This window comes from Solea solea, chromosome 2 (genome assembly GCF_958295425.1).
Source record: "Solea solea chromosome 2, fSolSol10.1, whole genome shotgun sequence".
Classification (NCBI taxonomy): domain Eukaryota; kingdom Metazoa; phylum Chordata; class Actinopteri; order Pleuronectiformes; family Soleidae; genus Solea; species Solea solea.
In genome coordinates, this window is record NC_081135.1 from 22527736 (window position 1) to 22547705 (window position 19970).

Genomic DNA, 19970 nt, shown 5'->3' on the forward strand with positions numbered 1-19970 from the left:
TGACTAGAGTCATTGCGTGGGTGTGGAGAGCTGCCACAGAGTGGAAGAAAAAGCTGGCCAGAACTTCAGTTACAAAGGAGCCAAAGAAGGAGAGAACTTCTTCAGCCCAGATCAAATCTAGAGCCAAAGAAGCAACACTTACCGTCAGGGAGTGTGAAGATGCAGTCAGGGATCTCTTCCTGGCAGCTCAAGAGGAGATAACTTTTCCAGACACCACTCTCAGCAGACTTGCTGTTGTCAGAGATGAAAACACTGGACTTTTGCTCCGTGGAGGAAGATTCCAAATCTTTAATGAGGAAAAAACTGCAGTACCAATCTTGCCCTGCACATCATGGGTATCCACTCTTCTAGCTCAAGAAGCTCACAAAGCAAACCATGAAGAAATCGCAGGCACACTCCTCCGGATGAGAAGGAAAGCATGGGTGGTAAGAGGCCGGAAAATAGCTCAGAAGATTGTTGACAACTGTGTGACATGCAGAAAAGCCAAGGCCAGAAGATGCCAGCAGATCATGAGCGACCTTCCGTCAGAGCGCATAACACCGGCCAATCCATTTGAGTACACAACAGTGGACTTATTTGGACCTTTTTGAAGTGAAGGACGAAGTGAGGAAAAAAGGGAAGCTCAAAGTGTGGGGAGTTGTCTTCTGCTGCATGGCGTCCAGAGCTATGCACACTGACCTTGTCAGTGACCAGTCAGCTGAAGGCTTCCTGTTGGCTTACCAACGATTCACAGCATTGAGAGGACATCCGAGGAAACTGTGGTCAGATCCTGGAAAAAACTTTGTCGGAGCCAGACCTAGCCTCAAGGAGCTCTACATGTATTTGGACGGGCTGGAAAAGTCAAAGCTTGAAAATGAAGCCTCCAAACATGGTACAGAGTGGAGCTGGAAAATCCATCCAGCAGATTCGCCTCACTGGAACAGAGCTGCTGAAGCTGCTGTCCACACCGTGAAGCGGGCTTTGCACAATCTAGGAGGAAATGGAGTCTTCACATGGGGTGAGTTTCAAACCTTCCTTTATATGGCTTCCAACCTCGCCAATGAAAGACCTATTGATGCCAGGACTCAGAGTCGGGAGGACTGTGTAGAGTACATCAGCCCAAATTCACTTCTACTTGGAAGAGCTGGACCCAGTGGAGACCCAGGGACCTTTAACTTTGAAGGCTACAGCTACAAGAGATTAAGAGCTATCCAAACAGAAGTTGACCGGTTCTGGAGGAAATGGAGCCAGTTGGCAGGACAAACCTCTTTGTCAGGACCAAGTGGCACACAGCACACAGGAACGTGGCCATGGGGGATGTTGTCTGGCTTGCTGACCAAAACACTCTGCGAGGTCAGTTCAGGCTTGCCAGAGTCGTTGATGTCAATGCTGACAAAAACGGAATTGTAAGGGATGTGCATGTCAGAACCTTTCCCAGCTACCCAGTCTCAACTGTGAAGCCCACTCAAAAGTTGAGAAAGCCATCAACCAAAAAACCTGCAACAGTTCTTCACAGAGATGTCAGACGGATAGTCGTCCTGCTTCCAGTTGAAGAGCAGCGACAAGGGAACAACTGAATCCAATGCATCACAGAGCTGGTGTGACCTCCTTGGGTTGAACAACCAGGAGGTCAAGTGAGAGGTGTTATGTCAAAACCTGGTTCACTCAGCAAAGAGCCACAATCCCACATACCAACAGATCCCTGACACTCCAAACCTGCAGGGGGCAACCACATCAGTGGTGGAGCCCCAGGTAACAGGAAGGAAGTGCCTGAGGAATACAGGAAGCATGGTGTTAAAATGTTTGTAGTTGGTTCAGTCAGTCTGCTTTCCCCTGGAGACACCTCACAGTCACAGCTCCTGATGAACGATTGAAGACACCACTGGTATAGTAGTGTGGAACTTTAAGTTTGGAGGCTATACTTCCCAAACGCCTTTGATTGTGTGGTTGTGGATGCAATGTGTATTTAAATTGAATAATTTTGAAACTTATATGATTTATAATGATAGGGATATTGATTTGAAGTACTTTGTTACTTGTGCTTTTGCTACTAGTACTTTAGTCATAACCTTTGGTGTAGCTTTGTTACTTTAATGATTAACATTTTGGAGTGATTTGAGTTAATTAATCTGAATAAGTTCATTTATCAAGTAAAATTAAAATTATTATTATTATTATTTATATTTAGAAGTATGAATTTAAATGATATGCTATTAATGGCTTTGTTTTTCTGTTTATCCTAGGTTATTAACCTATTCTGTAACATCCCGTTCATCCCATTCTGCCCCAAAAATAAAAAACTGAAGAGTGAACAGAATTGAGTTGTCCATCGTCGTACTTCAACAGTTGATCAGCCGTTTCTCAAGTTTGGGCAGAGCTGTGGCCAACAAACACACACTAAACAACACATAACTTGACAAGCAGTTTCCTCTTCAGCTCCGCTTCTGAAAAGTAAGTGACACCTGTGATTAAAGAAAACAAGCGACTCGAGCTCAAACGTACTGTTACCGTGTTGTCGTCACAGTTGAGTCGTGTTTATTAACGTGCTTCTGTGGTCGCAAACAGTCTTGTGTTGAACTGTGTTGAAGTATGGCGAGTCTTAACATAACATAACATCAAACAGCTAGTGTGGACATAATGAAGTGCTAAAAACAATGGTAATTCAGTTCTTCTTAGTCAAAATGAACACCTCATCGTTGGATAACACCACCATGTTCACCCACTGTAGAGACAGTGGAATGTCCCAAATATGCAAACCGGTAGAACATCTGTAGTTATAAAGCTCATTGTGTAAATATTCTATATACTCCACATACTCACTGTATCAATATTTAATTTGATTATACAGTATTTGTATATTCATAAATGTTTGAATGCATCTTTGTTGGGTTACCTTTACTTATGACTACTGTCCCTTCATGGGTCTCATAAAGGACTATCTTATTTTATTCCATCAAATATTATCTTATCGTATTCTTCCTATCCACAACTTTATTCATCCCTGATCACTCTTTACTTTTATGTCATCATAAATATATATATCTTTTTTTAAGTTCAAATGTAACCAAATTCTGAATATTAATAATACCAGGTTGAGATATCTACAATTCAATCCTGACTAGCAATAATTTCAGGAGAACAGAAGATATCAAGAACTGGAATTAGTCAGAATTCAATTGTAGATATATCTAACTGTATCTGTATTTAGGTGGAGATATCCACATTGTATTGTATTAAAGACATGTGTAATGACAACTCCATACCAGTAAAAGGAAAAAGTCATGTCATTCATTTCCACTGAAATTGTGACCTGACATAAGGTCTCTTAAGAATTGAAGTTAAAGGACATTGTTGTTCAAACCAGATTGAGATTGGGGCATTGTGAATTAGCCAGATATCCGAAGATTATTAGAAAACACCATGAACCTTCTCTATGCTCTTCTTCTTTTCCTTCTGCCCAGCAGCTCCATCTTAACATCATTTTCCCTATATATATATAATCACTATCTCTCCTCTGCACATGACCAAACTATCTCAACCTTCACTCTCTTACTTTAATTCCAAACTGTTCAACCTGAGCTGTCCCTTAAATATGCACATTTATAATTCTCTCCATCCTGGTCAGTCCCATTGAAAATCTCAGCATCTTCAGCTCTGCCACCTCCTGGCTTGTAGACAGTGGCACTGTCTACAAGCCAAACATCATCACTACCGTCTACTTTCCCTTTTACTGCTGTCCTTCTGTCACACAACACCTCTCACACCCTTCCTGCACTCTCGTGTGCACTGGTCATAGTTTTTAATTTTACAGTTGCTTTAAATGTAATATTATTGATGTTTTATTGACCGTACAATTAATCAATTTTGTCACATTATTTGATCACGAAAAATATTTGATCACTTGTAAACCTTATCTGCTGGCTGATTGTTTTTAGACGCCAACACATCTCGTGTAAATTAATTCCTTGGAGGTTTTCTCTTCATACAAATCAAACAATTTTGAAGACATCAACTTGTCCATTATTCTATGATTCCGTTTCTCGCTTTATTTAAAGTTGATCAATGAAAGTCTATTAGAAAACAAACAACGATTTGTGTCTTGATATGAGTGATTTATTTCTGGGGTGTTTTTGTATTTGATCATAATAAACTGAATGTCTTTGTTATTTGGCTTGTCTGACAAAATAAGCTGTTTGAGCAGGTTACTACAGCACAGGAAGGTGGAGCTAATGAGTTGAAAGCCTGTTGTGTGATCAAAGATAATATTTCTATTGGTAACAATAAGTCTGTGTTCCTCTTAATAGTATCGCTGAGATTTGTGTTTTGAATCAGACTCACTAAAACGATCATCTTTTTCTGTTCACAGCGCAGTCATGAGGAATCTTTGGTCCAGGTGTGGTGTTTTTGGGTCAGTGACTGCAGCCTTTGGCTCGGTGCTGTGGTCACAAAAATCCACCTCCACTGACACAAATTCCAGTTCTTACAAACTGAAACTGGTCCAAGTCCTGTTCCGACATGGTGCTCGAACCCCGTTAAAGTCAATACCTGATGTGATAGAGGTAAGGCTCTTCTTTCATGTCTGTTTCATCAGCTTTGTTAAAAAATACATGTGGTATCGCTGCCTCATAATCTGTGTCTGTGAATAACAATTCATTTTTGGGGCACATCTGTCTCGTCAAAGGCCCAGTGGGTGCCGACGCTCTTGGAGCCTCCAACACACACGAACATCAACTATGTAGTGACAGACCTTCATGGTGGCCCCAGGCCCCCAGCTCCTATAGAAGACAGCTATCGGGCAAACACACTGACGGTAAGTAGGTAATATTTGCACTGTTAAATCCGCCGTATAAGAAAAGTGAAGATGGAACAAATTCAGTCAAACACGGAGACAAACACGCTCACATTCACACCTACGATCAGTTTATAGTGTTAATGTAACAGGAGACAAAACCCACGCACGCACACAGGGAGAACATGTGAACTCCACACAGAAAGGCCCTCCGGTTGAACCCGGGATTCGAACTGACTGGGATTTCGACCTCGCTGTAAGGCAGCAGTTCACCGCTGTGTGACCGATGGCTCAATAGTCTTGCGTGATAAAATAAGTGAATCACTGTGCTTCCAATAAAGACTATTGTCCAGCCACTTGGCCTTTGTTACAGCAGATATGCAGACCTGTTGTAACAGGTGTAATGATTAATGAAGGTGTGATGTAGGTGTGACTGGAATCTGGTGTAATTTACTTGAACACTTGCTGGGAGTCATAGACAATGTTGTTTTCATCTGTGCTTTTCTTTTTTATGACAAGATAATATCTGTTAATAGATATTGATAGTGACAAGTGATTTATAGAGTCACAAAATGGGAACTGCTCCCTGTGGGTATAGAGAAAGCTGCACTTGTTTTCATTCATTGATTCAGATGTTTTTTTTTTCCTCCCTCTAGTGGACACTGATATTTACTACAACGACAGCATACAACATAGGACTCTTAACCAAGTTCATTCATTCACAATCTTTCTCTATGTAATTGCTCTGGATTGTCTATAGAACAGTCCAGTGAGATGGGGTCCGATACGCTGGTCACTGTGTCCATGTAGATGGACACCATTATTCGGGTTTCACATGCAAAATCCTACAGTATGCATTTCTGCCACACCTGTGCTATGTTCACTTCCTGTGAGTAAAACTTGATCCTGTTTGCTGCTTTTTACAGGGTGGCACATTTCCTGGTCAGCTAACCACACTGGGAATGCAGCAGTTGTATGAGCTGGGCAAGAGGCTAAGGACAAAATACATTGAGGAGATTCCCTTCCTCAGCTCCACTTTTATCCCAGCTGAGGTCTAGTAAGTGGTGTACATCATGATGGGAAGACAAAGAGTATGAGCATTTATCTGTACTGTACAGTGGCATTGGGTTTACAAGTGCAGCACAAAGGATATCAGCCTAAATGCTTTGCTATTTTGAAGTTGGCTGCCGTCCATGACCTCTTATTTTTCCTCATCTTTAGTGTGCGCTCCACTAACATTGTGAGGACCATTGAATCTGCCAAGTGTCTGGTAGCAGGGCTATTTAAGCAAAAACAAAAAGGTAGTGTAGAAACCTCTACATGATGCATGATGTTATTTATTCTGGTCTATCTCACCTGTGTGTGTAATTCTCTGCTCTATTTGAAGGAATTGTTCATATAGAGACAACAGATGCAGAAAATGAAATTCTGTATCCAAACTATCACGGATGCCAGCTGCTCAAGATCCTTGGCAGGTACGCGGGGTAGATTTTCAGTTTCCAAGCTCACTGTCAAGGCCCAGACCATCTTCTGCATTCGCCCCACACAACTGGGATCGTGAATAATGTGTTGTGCAAAATTATGAGCAGAGTTGAGATGCCTCTGACAGGTTGTCATGGTGTATCTGTGTTCTGTGCAGACACCGCTGGGCAGAGTCGTCCACTCTGCCAGACATTGCAGCAGACCTGCAAAGCATCCAGGATGCACTGGGCATCCCTGCTCACCAGTCTATCAACTTCATCCTCATTAGGGACGACATCGTTGCCAGAGAGGTGACGCTGCCGCATCATGACTCATATGGCTTTCATTAGGTCTCAACACAAGCTATCAGAATACATACGAATATTATTAAGACTTAGCCTTCACTGCAGCTCTGCAAACTGCTCGTTCTGTAGAAATAAAATAAAGGTAATTGTTGATCTAATAGCAAAAATAAACAAGTGCCAGGGTTTCGTCATCAGGCATAATTGAAGACATTTGTTACTTTTACTTTACATTTAATACATGTAAAGCCACTTTTACGAAAAATCAATTTGTGGACTTGAAGGTTGAATAATTTGGATAATAGCTGATTTTAGAGAAGTGATTTTCTTTTTACTCACAAGCCAAAGCTAAATACAGATGAATGTATGACATGTCTTAATTCAGCCATATTCCCTTTAAACAGAAGATGAAGCAATAACAACATTTTAGTTTCAGCTTGACCCTTTTTCCTGTCCGTTTCCAACAATAGGCAGAATTGTGGTTTACAGTCATTAATGACACAAATCTCTAATGTTGTCTTATTTGTGCACCTGAACAGGCCCATGATCTGCCCTGCCCACCAGAGCTGGACACATGGAGGAAGACAGTGGAAGAGAGAGCTGTCGATACAATATGTTATGTCTATGAACCCAGCAAGAGGTGAGTTTAAACACATGAGTGAGCACATGACGGACTTTTTGTAAACGTGTAGATGTTGAGGTTCAACAATAATTCAGAATCGACGTGAAAAAGGAGAGTTTATCAGTTCAGTTCAGGTCATCTTTAATTCCTATGCCTTGTTTTTGGCAGCGAGAACTTGCAGCTGTGTGTGGGACCACTGCTGCACATGATGTCAACCAACATGGAGGAGAAACTACAGGGCAACTCATCGGAGACAAACAGGTTGGACGCCTCAGGATGAACACACCCATTCTTGCACATACTCGGCTGTGTTCAGTACACTCATTGTCCTTTATTCAAATCCTTTATTCAAATCCTTTCTCAAACAGAAAGCTGTTCTTGTATTCTGCACACGACGAAACTTTGGTTCCCTTTCTGATGGCTCTGGGGATTTTTGACATGAAATTGCCTCCGTACGCTGCTGATATCACCCTGGAGCTGCATCAGCACAGAAAGACCAATGAGGCCTTTGTTAAAGTGTCATACAATGACCAGGTAAGGGGTGAGAATAAGTCTACATTTTTAAGCTGTTGTGTCTTCTTCTTGCTTGTATGATTTACTCAAATTCCTTGTCTTTCTTTAGGATCAACTTATTCCAGGTTGTAGTGGAGTCTACTGCCCCCTGCAGGAGTTCAAAAAGGCTGTTTCAGCATACTCGCTGAGTTTAGAAGACCACCAGTCCCTTTGTAACAGCACTGAGGGCTTAACCAAGCCCTGAACCCTCAACAGACCTTTACCAGTGACATTTAACACTGATACTTGCTTCATGTTCATTTAACATCTTCAGTTTTCACAGCATCCAGCCTCCATTTAGTTTTACCTCACTGTCCGACTACAATGGACAAGTTATACTGTAGCCATTTTCAGAGATCATGTAGTTAAAATCAAAGTCTACCTCTCCATATGAACACTGTAATAAAGTTTATAGCCTAGAGGAAATGTAACACAAAACACTGGTGAAGCACAACAGCACGATGCATAGATCATGCAGGAACAGATGCACTGATGAACTTGCAGCAGAGTATCCTTTTGTGATTTGGTCTATGTCGAGATAAATGTGGCTGTAAAATATTGGCATGTGTAAATCAGTCAAGTTATTGATCACAAAAACATAAGACATGAATTTCATTGCCACCCCCATTAGATGGCAAATAGATGATTTAGATGAAGTTCTTTCCTATAATGGCTGGACTTGAACAGGTTTTACTAATGGTTCTTGAACATGGTTGTATCCAGTTTTTCCTGTAATAAAGAAAATGTCACCCATTGAAAAGGCATGACTTGATTTGTGACAACAGTTGAGGCATGAACCAAATCATGCTTTGCTAAGATAAATGGTTGTTTGAGCTCTTTTTGGAATTTGTTGACAAGAAAAATACAGAATTCTTCAGACGTCTTTCTCATCAGAGTTCAAAACATTGCTGCCGTTTAGTTTTACACGCAGTATTGAATACTGATGTTTGAACTACATGTCACTGTAAGAGCCTGCATCTAATTGGTGATGCAGTTAATTTGCCAGTTAAATTGAGCTCACAATCACATCTTGTATCCAGTCGTTTAATTAAGGGACTACAAAACATTTTATGTGCTGTATCTGGATTTTAAGATGCGCACAAAGCAGGTTGTACATTAGTATGTGGACGGAATGTTTTGATAAGTAGAACAGGCAGAAATGGATATATTGAGCGACTTTCTTTTAGATTGCTGCCTTACAGAGACTTGCTGGGAATACAGTATATTTATGCATGAACACATGCCCATTACATAGACTGGAGTTCTACATTGTTAGAATTAATTATACCTCATTGTTGGGAGTTTGTAATGACCTGCTACTTTCTAAGTATACGGTTGATGAGGCATAAATGAATACATTTGATCAATGTAGTTTTTTTTGGTTCAATTCTACCAGTCGATTTAACAACCAGGTTAATAGAGTTGAAATACGTCAAAGGTGTCCTCAAATAGCTCTCACTTAAGTACCTCCTGATAACATGCAAACATGTCTAAAAACAATCAGCCAGCAGATAAGGTTTACAAGTGATCAAATAGAAAATAGTGCATCTCGGGACAACTCGCTCTGGCTGAACATTGGTACTGTAAGTTGTTTTGACATTTAGAATGACGAGACATGAACTAGTCTGCATAATTGACTAGATGTGAATAGCCAAGAGCGACGTAGACACATGCACACATACACCACACTACATGGACAACATGTATATACCAAAACAATATCTTTTATTTGTAGTCCATCACCACAGCCCTGGTAGGCTATTCTGCACCAAAGCCAATGGAGAAACACATGACAAGCTTATACAATAGAGAAAAGAGAGGAAGTCAACTGGATGGTAAGCAGTACTTGTTTACATTTCTGCACGTCTCAGTGTGGACACCACACCTGCTTTACTAATTTTTTTACCAGATCTACCTAGTTCTAGTTCTATAATACCTGGCATACCTGCTGTGGCATTGGGCCACTCCTGTCCCATTCTGCTGACCATTGGGGGTTTATTGCTGTGGGAATGATTATTACCCAGAGTCAACAAGAGAGTCAAAACAAAACAGGAACACAACAGGAACAAGAAGAACACACAGTACATCTGGGTATTTGCAGTATTATTCACACTGGCGAAAGTCGAGTCCTGAAAGTTTTAGAGCACCACATCAACTATCATCCACAAGTTCAAATGGAGACAAGGTTATTATTGTGCTGCAAAGCTGCCAGGATCCTCACACATAATGTGTTGCTCTTAATGGTAAAAACGGAGAAAAAAGACGCTTTCTACAGACGGTCCATGTTTGTGCTTTTTTAATAATACTATTATCTTAATGAGGTCATAGTTTGGTTTGTTATACACTGGAGTTACAAAGGAAATTAAAATAGACTAAAATTCGAATAGCCCACCAATGGTAAACAGTACAGTATTTTAAGGGGGCATTCCTCCCCCAGACTCAACACCTGAGGACAAGAAGGCAGACATTCAGATACCAGTCATCAGATACAATAAGTGTGTGCATATACAAGTGTGCATACAGTGGGCTGAATGAAAGAGTGGTAGATGGAACCATGAAGGTAATCCCAAGGTCAACTGACGAAGCAATCACACAAATACACCTTCCCCAACCATCCACATATTTGCTCCCTTATTCCTGAAAGAGAATGTTAATCTAAGCTAAATGTATGCGACCTCTTGAGGCTTGTGCTGAGACACAAAAATCTTTGTAGGCTGTTTTTGGTGAAAGTTGGGACTAGTGCAGTACACTTACATTTACAGACAATAAAAACCACAGATAGGGAGTCTGAGTGTGTTTTCTTTTATGTAAAAACATTAATTAAACTCTAACTGTATTGGGTAATCTTTCACCAGAACTGATGCTGTCTTTACCTGAAATGCAGCAAGACCTGTATTAACTTTCCTGCTTAGCTTATAGACTGTGGTCAGAAATCGCAGGGGAGAAATTTCCTCTGGGACAGAATCTGTAGCTGCTTTGATTTGACACTCTTACTTTTACAAGCAGGTGAAGAACATATGGACACTCAGCACTTAGAGTGTGGACATTTATTTCTTCCAACATGCATATAACATTTCACATCAATACCTTATTTGTTTCATCCTTCATAAACACACAGACTGAGTGTACTTCAAGTGTTAAATGGCCATTGTACTTGGCACAAGTTGGCAAAATTGTACATTGTTTGGTTGCACTGTTCAGTAACAGCAGTAAAAACTCAATTGTTGAAAATCGTGTCGTAGAAAATTGTGATCAAATTGTGATTGTGTGAGTTTACTGTAAAAAATGTTTTGCTATATCGCCCACCCCTAGTATACAGTATAAACTACCCATGCAGGATTTAGATATGCAATTATGGCTTGAGTTACAAATAGAAGGATGACAACGGTCTCAAACGACACAAAAGGAAACTCAGGTTACTTACTTGTTTGCCATCTCTGTGGAGAAGACGTAAACAAGTTTTGTGCCTGGTTTCTGGCCGCTGGCTGGTTCTGTTGTGGAGCCCTGGCCTCCCAGTGTATTGTGAGAAGGTGTGGAGGAGCGACTGAGTCCGGCATTGGAGGTAGAATGTGTGACTGAGTCTTGGGGCTTCACATCGCTGGAGTTACAGTCTAAAGGAACACAACAGGAAAACCATAAATGTAGTATCAGGAGAAGCTTATTGGCAATACAGTGGTGGGACACTTAAGGGGCTGTCAGGAGTCAAGTTGATCAGAAGAGGAAGTGCTAAACATGGTTGGATGCACACTTACTGAAGAATCCTTTGTCATCTTCATCACTCTCTCCCCCAGAGCACCAGTCAGCCCCACTGTACGGCTGCCTTCTCTCTGCCACACACATCCTCTTCATCCTGCTACTGTCTGTACGCACACACACACACACACACACACACACACACAAACACCATGATTCATGAGTTTTGTTTGTTGTACCATTTATCCAACTGTTGCTTTCTCTGGGCAACTTGCATTGTATATGCAATAGAAAATAAATATGTGCTGCACATTTTTAAAATATGCACAATATAGGAATACAAACAACATCTCTGTGCAAAATCTGTGCCTCCTCTCCATGTAATCAGGGCTGAATACATTTGATAAACTGCCTCAGTAATAATTACAACACAAACATTACTGACTATAACAGCACAACATTGTTGAAGCACCACAGCTCTTTTCTCTACATGAAGCCTTTTAAGGCATTTCATTACAAACAGAACAAGGTTCAGTAACAAAGCATGAAAGCACAGCTTCTAATTTCTCTCCCAACGCTGTCATAAAAGGTTGTGTATCTTGGCATCTCACCCACCTACCATAGTTCAACTTTTTATCATTGTGAGAATAGTCTCATATTTAAATGAAGCATTTATGTCCCCAGCTACCATTTCAACATCAGATTAGTCTGACAATTTTTAAATACTTTGGCTTGTACCTTTTTCTTCACTTGTGGGTGTGCCGCTCTCTGGCTGTTCAAACGACTCCACTGAGGTGCTTCTCTCCCTTTTGACCTTAACCTTGGAGCTTGGGCCAGAGGTCAGACCCTGTCCATTCCTTAGCCCCATACCCCCTGCCACATTCTGAGCCCCTTTATTGCCCAGGTTCTTGGGATCACAGGGTGAGGACTGTGATTGGCTGCCAGTGCTCCCTGGTTTCCCCTGATTGGGCATTTTAGAGTCCATCTGGGCGGCAGTAGAGGGGGACATGACAGTAGGTGATCGTACCATGGCCTCCGTCTTAGGTTTAGGGCTGTAAGACAAAATAGAAAAACAACAGGAAATTTAATACTTCAAATATTGCAAACATGAATAAAATAAATGTTCTGCTTTATTTAGCTGATGTTTTATTTATAGTCCATTTAAACTTTTTAAGCCTCTAAACAAAATGTGTGCTTAAAAAAGACTGTGCATACTTCTAAAAAAATGTTTTGTCTTTTTATATTTTCTGCCATTCTTTCAATTTATAAAACACACACAATAAGGGGGAAATGGGGCATATCGAGCGAGAAGCCTGGGGCTCGAAGTTAGGTTACCCAGTAATCATGTTCTGGAATTGGGGACAAACCAGACAAGGGGAGGGGGGTACATACTCAGGCAGTTGGCCATCCATGAAGTCTGATATCCCCCAGCTCCCCACAATAACATGTACCCTTGTTACCCAGAGTGGCACCAAGGAGAAGGACAGGGAGTGGACCAAAAGTAAAACCCTTGTTCTTTCCTTGTTTTTTTTTTGTAACCATTACACTGGGAATTCAGTGGACACAGTTAAAGCTGAACAAACAAGACTGTTGAGAGACAGGCCATCTACAAATTACTGTTGCTTACTAGTTATGAGAGCAGTTCAGGCAAGCAGGACACATCCAACTGGCAGAGGATTCCCTCACCACACCCTAATCTCTTTCTCTGTCTTGTCAGTCTCTCTCGCTCATACATAAACACACACTTGTAGCATGAAGAAAACGCCAACATGTTCCAAAAGCACAGCCGCAGCCTAGCACACTGATACAAACTAGAAGGAAAAAGGGCAAAGCCAGAATTTTTTTCAATCCACACAGCTGTTCCCTGAGTCAGCAAAGATCACTTTCAAGCATAGTGCGCTCCCCAACCTTAGAACAACTCTGGATCATTCAGGTGAAATAATGGAGCAGGGAAGCTGATCTGAGATACGCATTTACACCCAAACAATACCCCACCACATAATTGCTTGTATTTTTTATGAGGACAGCGTGGCGAGGGCAGTGTATCCTGGTCCTCTATGAGGATCCGGAGTCTGTCACACATGACATATAGTGGTGAAAAGTGCACATCAGTGGAGAAATGTTTAAATCAACCCTGCCCCCTGTTGTTCCCGCTCTGTGGACTCGACTCACTGCAGGCAGACAAGAACCAGCCAGTGTCGGGACTCACAACTCATCAGTAGCTGTAATCTTTCTCATGTCATCACACAAACTATAAATGATGCTATATTTGAGCATGTGAGATCTAAAACATACTGCAATGGCTTAATGAAGAACTTTTTTTTAAAAAAAACAGTGAATATTTGTTTATATAAAACAAACTAATTGTATGTATTAATCAGTGTGTGTGTGTGTGTGTGTGTGCCATTTTGACATGTGTCAGTGGGAAAAGCACAGGTGTTACTAATCACACTAACGATGGCCCTGTTCACTTCATGTAAGTGAGGACAGTGAACCAAGGTTAGAATAGTTCTGGATTTTTCATTAGTTGTAGTTTTCATTTAGCATTTGACTTTTTGTTTTTAAAATGAGTTAGATCAAATTACTTTTTAGAGCTGGTTTGCTAGTATGTTTTTATTAGTTTTAGCGTTCGATTCAAAAAGGTCATGATGAGTATTGTGTCATAAAAACCCAGCAATAGACGCTATTTTAAAAATGTATTAAGACAAATGAACAACCATCCCTGAATCAAATATAACAGTCTACAAGACAGGAGACTGACGTGCACAATGTGCATCATACTGCTAAATTTGGATGCAGTTAGTGTGTGTTAGTATAGCCAACAGTCTAAAGACACACATGAACATAACAACGTAAATAATAATAATGACAATGACAATAAAAATAATAATAATAAATAACCCTCATGAGATACACTACATTGTTTGTGAGTCAGGAGTCTCAGGAGCTTAATCTGAGAAAAACACAAGCAAAATAAAAAAAAATAAAAAGTTTGCTTCAACTCAACCCAATTGACTAGATAACAAATGTTATATTTAACTTGTAGAGCCTTATGTCCCACACTGCAAACAAATGAATGAAAAACATTTTATTATGAATGTATGAAAAGGCTCCATTAAATAAAACCTTTCAAAATTGCCACCAGAGAAAAAATAAATACACTTCATATGAACCCAATAGGACAATTCAGTTTCAGTTAGTTGTTCTCTTTTATTTTTAACTCTAGTTTTTATTTTTATTTCAGTTAACGAGAAAATGTTTCGTTAGTTTCTGTTAACTACAGCTATAATAACCTTGCAGTGAACCAGCGTGTAACTTGAAACTTGGGAAACTGCATCATCAATTTTATTTAGACCTGTGGTTTTCCCACTTTAACATGTCAAATAGGGCTTATTACTTTATATGATTCTGATTTTCTGATCTGTCTCGTGTCTTGTCCTGATGACAATTGGCTCCATGTATCTAATCAAGCCCTCAGATCACTATTTCACCTGTAGAGCAATTATCAGATGGGTTGGCTCGGCTCATCGTGCATGTTTTCATTCTGCTGTGGGAAAAAGTTCAACTTTGGCACTTTTTTTTGTATGTTGTACTTATACTGAATTATTTAATGTAGAAACCTGGGTGTAAATCATCTGTATTCACGATGTGCAAGTCCTCCCTGCAAGTTGTATCAGCTTGATCGACCCATGAAACTTCAGAATGGGGGCTTGTCCATTGTAAGATGATGGTATCATCCCACACTCAAGTCACTGCCCTCTAAGGTATGAACTGAAGCTGGTCCAACCAACAGGCTGTAGGATTTATTGTTGTGCTACAGGGTAACGAAAACACACAGCATTTACTCCTGTTGCTCAGCAGCAGCCGTCACTAAACCTCACTGATGAAGTTTAGAAGCGGCATTTCCTCTCTTTACCTCTCTTTAGCTGCTGCTCAGTCCTCCTGATGCCCGTGCTTGACTTTGTTAACTTGCGCAAACTCCTTAACATTAATCAGAGGTGAAATAAACTCCTTTTTTACACAGTTCACCGCTCTGACTACCTTATAACCCGATTGTCCATTACTTCTGCTTCATGCTACCTCAGAAATTATAAACAAATATGACAGCCATGATGGTCCACAGGCAGACCAGACTGTTCGGCGCAGGGCATATTTTATCTCAGTAAATCCTCGGTTATTACTTGAAGTCAGCAGGAGCACAGGTATCACAGAGAGCCAATCGTGGCAAAAGGTGGTTTTAGAAGAGGGAATAGATTAGCTGGCCCCCCTCCCTCCCTCTCCTTTTAATACCCCGTCCCTTTTGTCGCTCGGAAATCATATTGTTTGACATTGTTTCCTCTGAGAACAGGAAGAGGCTGTCAGAGGAAGGAGGCTGCCTTTCCCCTGGCACATGAGTTTTAGTTTGTCTGCTACAACCCATTCCCACCACTCAGACTGTGTACTGTATATATTCTCTTTGTGTGTGCTCTGACAATGACAGAAGGTGATTATGATGTGATGTGATGATTATGATGAAGTCTGTCACTTTGGTACAGAATAAAAATATTTCAACAGCTTTCCAAAAAACAACAACTGTGAGGTTGGTATGTGTTTTAGGGTGAAATGTTTAAACAATTGGATGGATTGGACTTTGGTTAAATCCCTCTTTAGGATGAATCATTTCAGTGATGCGTTCTTTTTTTTTACCCAATGGTTTGTTAACAACATTTAAGGAATCGTTGCCCCCAAAAAATCTGACATTTAGCATTAGCCCAGAATCTAGAACATCTGGGTTCAGTTATCAAATACTAATTATTGATCAATTACTAAAGGGTGTAATCACTGTGGTCCTATACTCGTGAGAGATGTGGCTGTGACACAAAAATAGGTTTACCCCGTAGTCACGTCTTTGAGCCAGTTCCCCTCAGAGACCCAGCTCATCAGCCAACCAGACTCCAACTGTGACCAGTGTGATATAAACGCGTATTAGGTGCATTTTGGAAAACAAGTGTTTGAACACAGACTTTCTGATGCTCTGTATTGGTGTTTCAGCCTTGGGCGTTGATAGAGTTTGGAAATTTCCTCTCCCTCATGTTCTCATGGGGGTGTTTTGTTTCCCACATCTCCAGATAAAGAGCACAAAGCTCTGATTTTCCATCTTATTGCCATATATATACTTACAGAGACACTAAGGGAGGGGGAGAGACCGACAGAGGGACAGATGGTCATGGTCATTTAGACAATTTCTCATATAAGTAGTATAAGTGTCAGCAAGCAATTCAGAACTCTGAACACACTGGGCTATAGAAGTAGCTCGTGTCTGTGAGGGAAATGGAAACAGCCGCTTTTGGATTACACTTGAAAGGAAATTAAGGGATGTAAGAGATAACATCACCTCCCTGTTTGGCTTATTTTCACTCTTGGTGATTATACTGTATATTCTTTCCTACCTGGCACACCATTAAAGTAACAGTTATTCTTAACACAGATTGAGAAATGTGTATGTTATCTGTAACATTAGGGCAGTGACTTCAGATGTGTGACGTGTTGGAAAAACCTGTCACATTGCAACCATCAGTCCTCCTCCTTCACGTTATAACTAATCGGTCGTTGATCTCTGCTTGCACAGTAAAAGAGTTTCATGGATTTTCTTAACTCGTCAATGATGGGGGTCGTTTATGGTGCCCATAAAGCTTCCTGGTGGACTGTCGTTCTCAGCTGAGATTAGACCAGTCTGTTACTGCCATGTTTGGGCCCCGACCCAAACTCTCACTCGTGGTCAAGTCAAAAGGTGAAAGTGCACATACGTAGAAATCTGATGGATGCTTTCAGATACTTTGAGATTGCAGAATGTAAGAGTGTTTCATCAGAACAGAGAGGGCAGCACACAGCAAAGCTGCTGTTCTGCTCTTGTGAGTGACATCTGCTGGTTATGTGCCACAGGCCAGATGGAGAATGTTCCGCTCAGGCTTTGCCCCCCATGATAGCCAGTTAACCTCTGTCTGTCATACAACATTTGGTATGGGGGCGAGAAGGAATGTAAACACATGCAAAATTATATTTAATAATTCTTCTTAAAACAAAACTCTCTGTTTGTCTCTCTCTCATGGAAGAATGGTTGTTCTCATGCTACTGTGTTCAGTCGATTCACAGACAGAGAAGCTATTTTTATGCATTTATATGATGCCATATACAGTACAAACATGCAGGACTATCGAGAACCTACTGACTGATCATCTGCATTTATCTTTTTTTTCTCTTTCTGCCCTTCTCTCTTGCCCCCTCCACCTCAGTGACACCCTTTCCTGTCCACTACCCGCCCATTTCACTGTGTGTTCGCTTGAAAGGAGCACTGCTTAAGACTTATATCCTGAGTATCTTGATCCACACAGTAATGGAGGTGACCTTTGTTGTAGTGCAATACTTGATCTATGGGGTGTTCCTCAGGGCTCTATACCTGTGCAAGTCATGGCCCTGCCCCAACCCTGTCAACTGCTACATGTCACGGCCTACAGAGAAGAACGTCTTCATCGTCTTCATGCTGGTTGTGGCCGGTGTGTCTCTGCTGCTCTCTGTTTTGGAGCTCTACCACCTTGGGTGGAAGAGTTTAAGAAAGTGCATACGCAAGAAAGTGATGCAGAGAAACAAGCACAGAGCTGTGACCGTGGCCGTGACTGCAGCTTTGGAGCCCAATAGCCCACCCCCACCCACCTGCACCCCACCTCCTGACTTCACTCAGTGTCTCGCTGACCCGAGCTCCATGAGCCCCATGACCGCCATGGCCGCTCATCCCTTCAACACCAGGATGGTGCTGCAGCAGAACTCAGTCAACATGGCCACTGAGCGGCACCACAGCTGTGACAACCTGGAGGACGGGCACGACTTCCTGAGGATGCGATATGACCAGGCACCAATGGAACTGCCCAACAGCTGCTCCCCATCACCTCTGCTGCACGTAGGCTACATGAAGGAAAAACGTCGCCTGAGCAAGACCAGTGGGAGCAGCGGCCGGGCTCGCCAAGACGACCTGGCCGTGTAGGCTCACAGCTGGAAACAAGCAAGAGAGGAGGGTGGGTTAGATCTTCAGAAGCAAAGAGACACAGGGATCAGTTGAACAAGAGGATTTCAGAAGGTCAGCACTATGCAAACTCTGTGTTTGAGGCGGAACATTTTAAGTATATATGTACATTAAAACAATGCTGAGATCTGTAAACTTGACATGTGTGAGCTCTGTGAGCAGCAGTTGGTTCCAGAGCTGGATGAACTGACAACTACATGTTTGGAATGAGAACAGGGTAACAGGTGTGATACCTGAATATTGCACAATTTTATCTTTTTCTTAAACAGTTGATGCCAAAAACTGAATGAAAGAGATCAGAGTGATGTGATGCACGCTGCTTGGAGTGAGTTGACTTTAGGAATCATTCATCATAAAACGAAATATTACACACATCTCAACTATTCAGTAATTGTAGATTATTATTTCATATTAAGGAGCACAAGCACAAGTGTTTTCTCTCCCACTGCAAAAAAATAAAAGATGCAATAACAGATAAATACGAAGATGATACAATAAACTGTGAAGCGTGTTGTGCATTTGCAATGAATTAAGTTTATAAGTGCCTGCTCTAATGTTTATAAAAAAATAATCTATTTCGACATGAAACATGTTTTATATATTTGTTTTCCTTAAGCCACGGGAAAGCTGTGACTTTGCCACTTGTTGACTTGGTAAACGGATTGCACTATAAAGTACCAGCAGGCCAAAAAACAACATTGTGTGAGTAAAACTTTGTCATTTGTATTTGTATTTGTATTTGACAGGAGCCTTAGTGTAGAAGTGGTGAGAGAATGTAGTCTGTTACAAGATTTTCCTGTTGTCAGGATAAAAAAGAAGGCAAAATAGGAGGATCCTGCTTGCTATGAGGAGATTCTGCCACTTGGTGGTGACATTGCACTAGTGTTTTTTTCTGTATTTCTCCTAGAGCCATTGTATAAATATTGAATTTGACTGAATGCCTTGTATATTATTGTCAACGTCTTTGAATGTATTTCATTTTATTTTCTACTGTTTGTTTTTATTTTATAGGTTTGGGAATGAACATCTTTGGAAATTGAGTTTTTATGATATATACATGTATGTATGTATGTATGTATGTGTGTGTGTGTGTGTGTGTGTGTCAGAATCAGAAATCTTCAGCCTACATTCACTGCAGTTATTGGCTCTTTCACGGTCATTTAATCAACAAATGTCATCACTAATCCACCACAACTTAATAAATCATGTCTGGTCTGTCGTCGTCAATGTGTGTGATTAACTGAAGACTCTAAAATGATGAGCTATTGTTTTTAAATCTCAATGTTTTCCATGTCAACTTAAACTAGGTATATCTATGATGACGAGCTGAGGTTACAAATTAAAGAATAATAGAAATCAGAACAAAGAGATGATGTTGTCAGGGTTTCCTGCCGATCAGTGTCCCGACATCACCACTTTGATTTTTCAGCCCGTTGCAGGTAACAGACGGATGAAAATGTGGAATATTTACACAAACAAAAGCTCTGCCAGGAAGCTGAGCACCGGCGTCCAACA

At 41.0% G+C, this 19970-nt stretch overlaps 3 protein-coding genes across 3 annotated transcripts; 2 read left to right on the forward strand and 1 right to left on the reverse strand.

Moving 5' to 3' along the window:
- The first annotated feature begins 615 nt into the window (after positions 1-615).
- Positions 616-8465, forward strand: LOC131448302 (lysophosphatidic acid phosphatase type 6-like). Its single transcript, XM_058620623.1, has 12 exons — positions 616-1864; positions 2223-2430; positions 4346-4538; positions 4661-4789; positions 5695-5825; positions 5990-6069; positions 6156-6243; positions 6408-6540; positions 7071-7171; positions 7322-7414; positions 7522-7687; positions 7776-8465. The coding sequence occupies exons 3-12, from the start codon at positions 4353-4355 to the stop codon at positions 7908-7910; spliced, it is 1242 nt and encodes a 413-aa protein (XP_058476606.1). The 5' UTR covers positions 616-1864; positions 2223-2430; positions 4346-4352; the 3' UTR covers positions 7911-8465.
- A 2637-nt stretch (positions 8466-11102) lies between these two features.
- Positions 11103-12474, reverse strand: LOC131448315 (B-cell CLL/lymphoma 9 protein-like). Its single transcript, XM_058620648.1, has 3 exons — positions 12137-12474; positions 11458-11565; positions 11103-11316 (listed from the first exon to the last, which is right to left on the reverse strand). Exons 1-3 carry the CDS (start codon positions 12426-12428, stop codon positions 11126-11128), a joined length of 591 nt encoding a protein of 196 aa, XP_058476631.1. The 5' UTR covers positions 12429-12474; the 3' UTR covers positions 11103-11125.
- A 4648-nt stretch (positions 12475-17122) lies between these two features.
- Positions 17123-19109, forward strand: LOC131455456 (gap junction alpha-5 protein-like). The gene is made up of 2 exons (XM_058623094.1): positions 17123-17168; positions 17671-19109. The coding sequence occupies exons 1-2, from the start codon at positions 17123-17125 to the stop codon at positions 18414-18416; spliced, it is 792 nt and encodes a 263-aa protein (XP_058479077.1). The 3' UTR covers positions 18417-19109.
- Positions 19110-19970: the final 861 nt, after the last annotated feature.

Coding starts and splice junctions, on each gene's coding strand:
- LOC131448315 (XM_058620648.1), bottom strand. CDS start 12,428: ATGGTACGATCACCTACTGTCATGTCCCCCTCTACTGCCGCCCAGATG. Junction 11,566..12,136: donor ACCCACAAGTGAAGAAAAAG/GTACAAGCCAAA, acceptor GTGTGCGTACAG/ACAGTAGCAGGATGAAGAGG. Junction 11,317..11,457: donor AGATGACAAAGGATTCTTCA/GTAAGTGTGCAT, acceptor GTGTTCCTTTAG/ACTGTAACTCCAGCGATGTG.
- LOC131455456 (XM_058623094.1), top strand. CDS start 17,123: ATGTTTGGGCCCCGACCCAAACTCTCACTCGTGGTCAAGTCAAAAG. Junction 17,169..17,670: donor ACTCGTGGTCAAGTCAAAAG/GTGAAAGTGCAC, acceptor CCTCCACCTCAG/TGACACCCTTTCCTGTCCAC.
- LOC131448302 (XM_058620623.1), top strand. CDS start 4,353: ATGAGGAATCTTTGGTCCAGGTGTGGTGTTTTTGGGTCAGTGACTGCA. Junction 4,790..5,694: donor ATCGGGCAAACACACTGACG/GTAAGTAGGTAA, acceptor TGCTTTTTACAG/GGTGGCACATTTCCTGGTCA. Junction 7,688..7,775: donor AAGTGTCATACAATGACCAG/GTAAGGGGTGAG, acceptor GTCTTTCTTTAG/GATCAACTTATTCCAGGTTG.